The 9,400-nt window shown below is 46.8% G+C and overlaps 1 protein-coding gene across 3 annotated transcripts in view; it reads left to right on the top strand.

Annotated features, from left to right (window-relative positions):
- The window catches only part of pitx2 (paired-like homeodomain 2), an 11,530-nt gene extending 2,933 nt beyond the window's left edge, over positions 1-8,597 (top strand). The window contains exons 2-4 of one of the 3 annotated variants that reach the window (XM_060062361.1): positions 2,111-2,164; positions 6,240-6,442; positions 7,560-8,597. In XM_060062361.1, coding sequence (XP_059918344.1) covers positions 2,119-2,164; positions 6,240-6,442; positions 7,560-8,117 — 807 coding nt within the window. In that variant the 5' untranslated portion in view covers positions 2,111-2,118 and the 3' untranslated portion in view covers positions 8,118-8,597. Of the gene's footprint in view, positions 1-2,110; positions 2,165-4,703; positions 5,236-6,221; positions 6,443-7,559 lie in introns of those variants that run through there. The other 2 variants (XM_060062359.1, XM_060062360.1) reach the window with 2 other exon arrangements.
- The last annotated feature ends 803 nt before the right edge of the window (positions 8,598-9,400 follow it).

Raw genomic sequence — 9,400 nt, forward strand, 5'->3', positions numbered from 1 at the left:
TCAGTATTGCAAACAGCCTCAGAGCTCTAAAGCCTAAATGAGACGTCTGTAATACTGAATGAACCTTAAACTGTTTAATCCAAAAACAGCCTATGGTTTAAACCAAGAGACATATAAAATGTACCATAAATATAACAAAAAGCCTACTTGAATATTGTAAATGAACTCTAAAGACGTCACCGTTCACTCAGTATTACAAACAGCTTTCTTAAAGCACGAGATATCAGGCCAATGTTTCATAAATATTATGAATCAGCAACTTAGTGTAAACCGACTAAAAATACGTCGGGTCCATAATTGTTATGTTGTTTAAGTCAACTGTATATATCTTCCCACTTAAGTATAATATGTTTAATAAATCGACCAATTTTAAAGATATGTCAGATCTATTTGTGCATCGGCCTATAACAAAAGGAACCAAGGCTACATGTAGTTATAGGCCTATCATTATTTAGTTATTCATTATTCATAAAAAAACTCGTTCGGAGGAGAATAAATTGAGAATTTGTTTTAATACCGTCTTCAAAAGAAAATTCAAATGACAATTTGTTTTAAATTAACTTAATTAAAAATAAACGTTTTCTGTAAGAAAATAAATAATTAATTCGAATCAAATAACTAGGCCTATATCAGTCAAATAATATTGGAGTGGATTGTCCGAGATATGCGTCATTTAAATGATAATGATCAAAGAGATTAGGATTCATCCGCTGCTTGCTGAGATGTCTGTCTTAAACATTATTATTATTTAGCTCTATTACTCATCATCATTAATGTAACTATATAGGCCTATTATTATCCTTAATCAGGGTTCTTATCGTCATTATTTTATTCTTATAATTAACTTTATTATTATTACTCACGAATATTAAATTAACAGTTTTTTTATATATATATATTGTGGGAATATCGTGCTAGGTGTGATACTTTTAGCTTAATTTATATTAAGCAGAAAATGTGTTTTTCTTAATTGAAAAATAACAAACATTTTCAACATTTGCACCGCTGCGTGAAAACACTTTTCATTCGTTTCAAATGGCCATTATTATTATTAATAATAACTCACTATAACCCGCTTTAATTCTAAGTATGAATGAAGGTTATTGAAGGATATTTATATTCAAATTATTTGATTTTATTTTCCATGCATCTATGTTTAAATATAATTATTATTGTTTTGTATTGTTCCGGTTTACCCGTGCATTACTACAGTTTTACGCGTGGTACCGAGGAGCATCTTCCGGTATTTCATTAGAGAGCGAGGCGCTGAGCAGGTATGACCTCTGACCTCACCTCCGTGTTGTCTCACAAAGAGTCAAAATCACACATGTAGAGCACGCGGGACCCCGCTCCCATCAGAGAAGAAAATAATAAAAGAGAGAGAGAGAGAGAGAGAGAGAGAGAGAGAGAGAGAGAGAGAGAGAGAGAGAGAGAGAGAGAGAGAGAGAGAGAGAGAGAGAGAGAGAGAGAGAGAGAGAGAGAGAGAGAGAGAGAGAGAGAGAGAGAGAGAGAGAGAGATCAGCATGCAAATTCTCTGCTTCTTGAATTATCATAAGCAAACAGCAGATCCCGGGCTAATAAAAGGCCATCTGTGTAACTTCATATCGAGGTAGTGTGGGGCGCCGATAATGAATTTTGTAATATCCCGCCGACAGACATCTCAATCAGCCGCTAATCCCGCGCTTTTACAGCCGAATCACTCCGCTTCCAACCCAACTGCTGCTCGCGCAAACACGACGAACACACGACAACTTAAATAGACCGTAGGCCTACTTAGACCTGACATCTACCCTGCAGAACCACACCTTAAATAGTCTGTGGGCCTACTTAGACCTGACATCTATCCTACAGAACCACACCTTAAATAGACCTACTTAAACCTGACATCTACCCTAGAACCACACCTTAAATAGACTGTAGGCCTACTTAGACCTGACATCTACCCTACAGAAGAACACGGAGTCTGGGGACCTGTTCCCCCCTGCCCCAGAACCGGTCCTCAGACCTGGTTCCCCCTGGTCTCTAGACTTGGTCCCTCTGGGTCTTCTTGTCCTCTTGGTAATGATACTAATATTTATGGTAATAATTATAATGTTTAAATCTCTTCCAGACGTCATCATGGAGTCTCACTGCCGAAAGCTAGCCAACACCTGCGCCCAGATCGGTGAGTGGTCCCCCCACATCCCGGCAGAACCCCCACACCGCACACTGTCAGTCTGGAGTCCGCGTGGGTCTAGAGTCCAGGGTCATCCTCAGTCTAGAGTCTAGAGTCAGTCTGGGTCTAGACTAGAGTCCGCTTCGGACTGGTCTAGAGTCGGTCTTGGTCTAGAGTCCAGGGTCAGCCTGGGTCTAGACTAGAGTCCGCTTCGGACTGGTCTAGAGTCGGTCTTGGTTTAGAGTCCAGGGTCAGTCTGAGTCTAGACTAGAGTCCCCCTGGGTCTAGAGTCTAGAGTCAGCCTGGGTCTAGACTAGAGTCCAACTGGATGTAGATTAGAGTCCAACTGGGTCTAGACTAGAGTCCACCTGGGTCTAGGTGCAGGGTCAACCCAGGTCTAGCCTGAGGAGTCGCGTGCAGGCCTTCTGTGGTCCTGGCTCGCCCCCTGGTGGCCGGGACCGGATCTGAGAATTATAATTAAAAAAAGTCTTAATATAATATAATATAATAAGAAGAATTACAATATGAATATTAATTTTTTATTATGATGTAATAATATGAATATATAGATATTGTTATTATTATCATTATTAATAATAATAATAATATGATATAATAAAAGTCCATATAGCCCCGCATAAATAAATAAACATCAGAACACTTCTCCCGTCACTTCTCTGCTCCCGGTGGAACTCGTCAGGACATCGATAAGCAGACAATAATCAGATTTATTAGGGTAATAGGCCTAACTAGAATTAGACTCTAATCGATCCGTTCAAATAAACAGGGAGGGCCAATGTATAATTCAACCGGAAATTAGAAGATGTCGCGGAGAATGTACCCTGGCGCTGAGGCTCTGAGGAGGCCGGCCCGGTCCAGAGGCTCTGAGGCCGGCCCGATCGAGTATACTCGATCGGATTGATCCTCAGAGGCTCTGAGGAGGCAGGCCAGTAAGGTGGAGGCTTGAAGGAGGCAGACCGGTCCAGTAGAGGCTCTGAGGAGGCTGGCACTGTGCAGAGGCTCTGGTGAGGCTGGCACGGTCCAGAGGCTCTGAGGAGGCTGGCCCGGTCCAGTAGAGGCTCTGACGAGGCCCGGCTGTGAGGAGGCATAACGAGGTAAACAGATCGTGCGTGATTAGGGCCGCCTCATATTGTTGGAGGTAATATATGCGCGGCTCGCTGGCCGGGCTCGAGGGAAAACTAAATGTATAATGAAAGGCGACGCGTGAGCAGGAATACGCGCGTGCGGTAATGTGACGTGTTGGTAAGCCGGTGGAAAAGGCTCGCGCTCCCGTATTGACTGAATAGATAATTAATGGCCCTCGTGCTGTAGCGCAGAGCCGCGGTAATCCACTTCAACTTTAGTGGTCCCGCGCAGGAAGGAGCGGCGGCTCCACGCGCTCTGGAAACACGTCTCAATAATAACATGATCAGTGACGTCACTTACAGCCCCTAATAACGCGCATCATTTGAATAATCCCTCTCATGCATGTTGTGGTTTTGGGGGATTGGTTTTAAGATGTTCACGTTCACGTGAATTCATCCACACAGTAGGCGCGTGTGGATCGACGGACGCAGGGATTGAAGAGCAGAGAGAAGTCATCACGCGCGTCCGTGGTGAGAAGGGTGGTTGATGAGCGAGCGTTGCCGACCTCCCGCGTCACGTGGTCCTCTCCTCACGTCGTCTCGAGAGATGTTGACTCCGCGCGCCGCGGGCTCCTGGGAGCCGCGGGAAAGTTTGCTCCTCGCCGATAAAACTCATTAAAGTCCTCCAAAGAGACTCAGAGGCAGAGCGCGCTCCCGAGCCGCTCAGCCCGCAATGTGGACGTAAATTGTGTTTGGGTGGTTCACGTGGCCGCTGCTTCCGGCGGGAAGACCTCAGACCAGGTCGGGTCACGTGCCTTACTAATAACACTTTAGTCTTCCTATAATAACGTGTTCATAACGTCATCATTAGAATCATTCACCCTCGAATAGCTGTCTTGTTGCGTTGTTGTGCCCTTGTGTTGTTGTTTTTTGGTTGTGTTTTTGTTATGTTGTGGTTGTGTTGTTGTTTTGTCGTTGTTGCGCTCTGGTCATGTTGTTGTGTTGTTGATGTGTTGCTGCTTGTTGTGGTTGTTGTGTTGTTTTTGATTGAGTCGTTGTGTTGTTGTGTTGTAGTGTCTTCACGAGGCTGGACTATCAGATCTGTTAGCTCGCATTTATTGTATTTATTCACCGCGTACTCTGACGTCTTCATGCACCGGACCCGGTTCACAGGATCCAGTTCACATGCCCCGGTTCACGGGACCCGGTTTCCGGAACCGGTTCAGGAGACCCGGTTCATGAGACCGGGTTCACGAGACCCGTTTCACGAGAACCTTATCTTATAACGATTTGGTCTTCCGCACGCGCGCCCCGTCCCTCTCCGTGGCGGCGCGCCCTGTCTTTCTCCGCGGCGGCGCGCTTCTATCAGGGAGGAGAATCATCCCACGCAGCGCCGAAACATCCACACACAGATCTGATTCCAGCGTCGCGTCATCACCGACCTGTCCGTCACAGTGTGGGCGGGGCTGCAGTGATGACGCGGGGGCGTGGCGCGAGTCGAGGTTGCCCCTCGCGCAGCTCAGAGCGCGGAGAGGAGATCAACGCGCGGAGGGGTGTGTGTGTATGAATGTGTGTAGAGAGTGTGTGTCCACGTCTCATACCCCCTACCTGGGCTCACGCTCTGATAGTGTGCTCTAGTCGTCGGTACCGGAGGTTCCTCGCGCCGCGATGGCAGCTGGCGGCCGCTTCTGATCCAGTCTCGCGCCACTTGGTAGAACAGGTTCGAGGTTCGGGTTGGGCTCGCGGAGACCCGGGCTGGTTCCTCCGCTCGTGCCAAGGATTAAACGCGTTCGACGTGCTCGTGAAGACCAGCTGCACTCCCTCCTCTACCGATGAGCTCCATGCCGTTAAACCTCGAGCACCACCACCACTTTACCGGGAGTAAGCACGCGCTGGCTATGGCGTCCACCTTACAGCCGCTTCAGCGCGCGGGGGACACGAAGCACCGGCTGGACGTGCACGCGGTGTCGGACACCTCGAGCCCCGAGTCTGCCGGTAAGTTGCGAGCCCCGCCGGTTCAGACTCAGCGGCTCCGACCGCCGTTTGCTGCCGCAGGAAGTGTGCGTTCAATTGGAGATTCCAGGCGTCAGGGAGCCGTCAGATCTCCGGCCAGACCGGAGAGTCTGAACTCCCTTAACGACTTGTCAGGACCCCGCGAGACCCCGTGGAGCCCCACGCGACCCTTACCGTTAATAATAATTAATGTTGATAGTATTACTATTAAATAATTAAAGGAATGCACCGCACGAGGATGTATTAGTTAGTGTTTTAGGATTAGAGGATCACACACACACACACACACACACACACACACACACACACACACACACACACTCACACACAAACACACACACACACACACACACACACACACACACACACACACACACACACACACACACACACACACACACACACACCCACACACACACACACACACACACACACACACACACACACACACACACACGCACACACGCACACACGCACACACACGCACACACATCAGAGATCCGCTTAGCCGAGAATTACGCGCGGTCCCTGATTCTGAGGATATCAAACTTGTGTAAAGATATTAATACTCTATATCGTAATGCTCTCTAACTAAATGTATTAATACTTAGTTACAAAACATTTTAAGACTCAAACTAAATGAATTAATATTATCTTAATACGACTAAATGTAGGCCTAACTACACCTCTTAATACTCTAACAAAACGACTTGTCTTAATACTCTCTTTTAATATATAGCTATAAGAGAGTAATATTTTAATACCCCCCCCCCCCCCCCCCCAACACAGAGAAGGAGAAGGGCCATCTTAATACTAAACGCCGTAATACTCAGTTAATACTCTTAACTAAAGGTTAGTAGCCTACTCTGTTTATAAGCTAAATAATTGTACTAATCTTTTAATACTGTATTAACAGGGTCAACAATCCATTTATTAATTAATACTTAATACTATAGGCCTATGAACAGTATGTATCGTGCCCACAGAGAAGGAGAAGAGCGGGAAGCAGGCGGCTGAGGACGCCTCTGACGACCCGTCCAAGAAGAAGCGGCAGCGGCGGCAGCGGACGCATTTCACGAGCCAGCAGCTGCAGGAGCTCGAGGCCACGTTCCAGCGGAACCGCTACCCCGACATGAGCACGCGCGAAGAGATCGCGGTCTGGACCAACCTGACAGAGGCGCGCGTGCGGGTGAGAATACACACCAATCTATACTAAATATCATAATAATATCACTCATATATAATGATAATAATTTCATAATAATATCACTAATATATAATGATAATAATTTCATAATAATATCACTAATATATAATGATAATATCATAATTATATAACTAAGGATAGTAGAAAACGAATACGTGTAAATATTACACTACAACAGTATTAGGCTATTGTATAAATCTTACACTGCAATACAAGTGTTAATACTACGGTATAAGAGTTAATATAGTATAAGTGTTAATAAGCCTGTTTAAGTGTTAATACTAGCATGGGTTCAGACCCACGGACACAGCCGTGATTATAATAATAGAATATCATAAAATAATATAAAATAATGCAAACCAACATGTTAATATGAGTTTTTATTATCTGTTACATTCTGTTTTATTGACTAAACCTGACTCGTGGTACCGTAATGACGTTGGGGTGATTCCGAGGATCAGAGAGGAGGAAGGAAACAGAGGACTGAGTCTTAGGACCTCGGTGTAGTCCCCCCACAGGCAGACATAAAGACTATAGTGTGTTACTAACGAGAAAATATAGATAATAACATGAAGCTCTGCTCAACATTATGGTCAAATACATGAAGTGAGTTCTAGGATCGGACGGTAACATCGTGGAGGGTCGACAAACATAATGTTATGATGACATTATTTTTTCCAATAAATAGGATACCTGATTGTGTATAACTGATTAAAAATGTGTATTCATACTAAAGAGGCAGACGTCGTATCTGTTAGGTCTGGTTCAGACCGGAGATCCGTCCGGTGTTAAATGGTATCACATAATAATGCTTTGGTCTGGTTTAATATTATATTATGATTATTATGATTATTATTATGATTATTATTATTATGATTATTATGAATATTATTATTAAGGTGTGTATTAGATAATAACGAGCAGTTCTGGTTTAATATTATAATAATTATAATATTATATGATAACATTATTGGCCTATATTATATTATAACGTGCGCGTGTCCGCAGATCTGGTTAAATGTGTATTGGATAATAACGTGCTCGTGTCCGCGTGGTCTGCTTCAATGTGTATTGGATAATAACGTGCGCGTGTCCGCAGGTCTGGTTCAAGAACCGGCGCGCCAAGTGGCGGAAGCGCGAGCGGAACCAGCAGGCGGAGCTGTGCAAGAGCGGCTTCGGCCCGCAGTTCAACGGCCTCATGCAGCCGTACGAGGACATGTACCCGAGCTACACGTACAACAACTGGGCCGCCAAGGGCCTGGCGTCCGCCTCGCTCAGCACCAAGAGCTTCCCCTTCTTCAACTCCGTGAACCCGCTGTCCTCCCAGGCCATGTTCCCGCCCTCATCCATGGGCATGGGCTCCGGCATGGTCCCCCCCGGGGCGGGCCTCAACTCCGGACTCAACTCCGGCCTCAACTCCCTCAACAACCTCAGCAACCTCAACAACCCGGCGCTCAACCCCGCCGGCGGCGTGTCCGCGCCCGCCTGTCCGTACGCGCCCCCGACGCCGCCCTACGTGTACCGGGACACGTGTAACTCCAGCCTGGCAAGCCTCAGACTCAAAGCCAAGCAGCACTCCAGCTTCGGGTACGCGAGCGTCCAGAACCCGGCGTCGAACCTGAGCGCGTGTCAGTACGCGGTGGACAGACCCGTCTAGCCCCGCACCACCCCCTCCCCTCCCCTCCCCCTGATCCTGTGACCCCCACGACCTCTTCCGGGCCGCCCCTCGTCCCGCGAGCAGAGGAGGTCTGGACCGGGAGTGGGTTTTGCGCGGTTCGGTAGGAGGTTTTCCCCGGGACTCGGTACACGGGCCTTGGTACCCGGGACTCGGTACCCGGGACTCGCTACCCGGTTGGACTCGATGGTTGTAAATATTCTCGGTCTCTAACGACCGCCGCATGTGAACCCAACGGATCCTGATTTGCTTGCAGCACAAAGGGAATGTACATAGGCGCCCCGCCGCGTGCTCTAACATATTAATAACTAATATTAATGTCGTGTGGGTCTGGGTTAGTAGAACAAGTTTCACGTGTCCCGCCGTTTCTCTCTCTGTACGGAATAATGTCTCATTTTTTTCAACATCAAAAAATAAACTATTGTGTTTTATTTAATGGAAGTAAATATATTGTTCAAAATACCTGTTGGGTCGGGACTTTCTTTGAGCCTTGGCTGTCCGACAGCGGAAATGGACTGAATGATAAACGGACTGCATTTAGCCTGCGCTGCTCTAACAAGCGGCCCCTCAAAGCGCTGTGCAATACATGTCTCACATTCACCCATTTATACACCCATTCACACATTCATACACCCATTCATACATTCACCCACCGACGGTGGGGTCAGCCGCGCAGGGAGACAGCCAGCTCGTTAGAAGCAGTAAGGGTGAGGTGCCTTGCTCAGGGACAACTCGACACTCATATAGGAGGAGCCGGGGATCGAAGTAGCAACCTTCTGGTTACCAGCCAGCCCGTTCTACCTCCTGAACCACATACCGCCCAGACAGCGAGTCTAATCTGTTCAGACAACAGCGGAGTCAAATACACATAGCCTGAAATAACACACACACACACACACACACACACACGCACGCACGCACGCACGCACGCACGCACGCACACACACACACACACACACACACACACACACACACACACACACGCACGCACGCACGCACGCACGCACACACACACACACACACACACACACACACACACACACACACACACACACACACACAACACACACACACACACACACACACACACACACACACACACACACACACACACACACACACACAGACTACCACGCCTCATAATAGGTATATATAGGCCTACATGAAGTATAAATAAGTATAGAGTTTAGCCTATAAAGCCTCCAAAATAAAACACACGCGCTCATAAAGGATCGATAATGCGTCATAATTAATTAAGTCATCAA

This window comes from Gadus macrocephalus, chromosome 10 (genome assembly GCF_031168955.1).
Source record: "Gadus macrocephalus chromosome 10, ASM3116895v1".
NCBI classification, from domain to species: domain Eukaryota; kingdom Metazoa; phylum Chordata; class Actinopteri; order Gadiformes; family Gadidae; genus Gadus; species Gadus macrocephalus.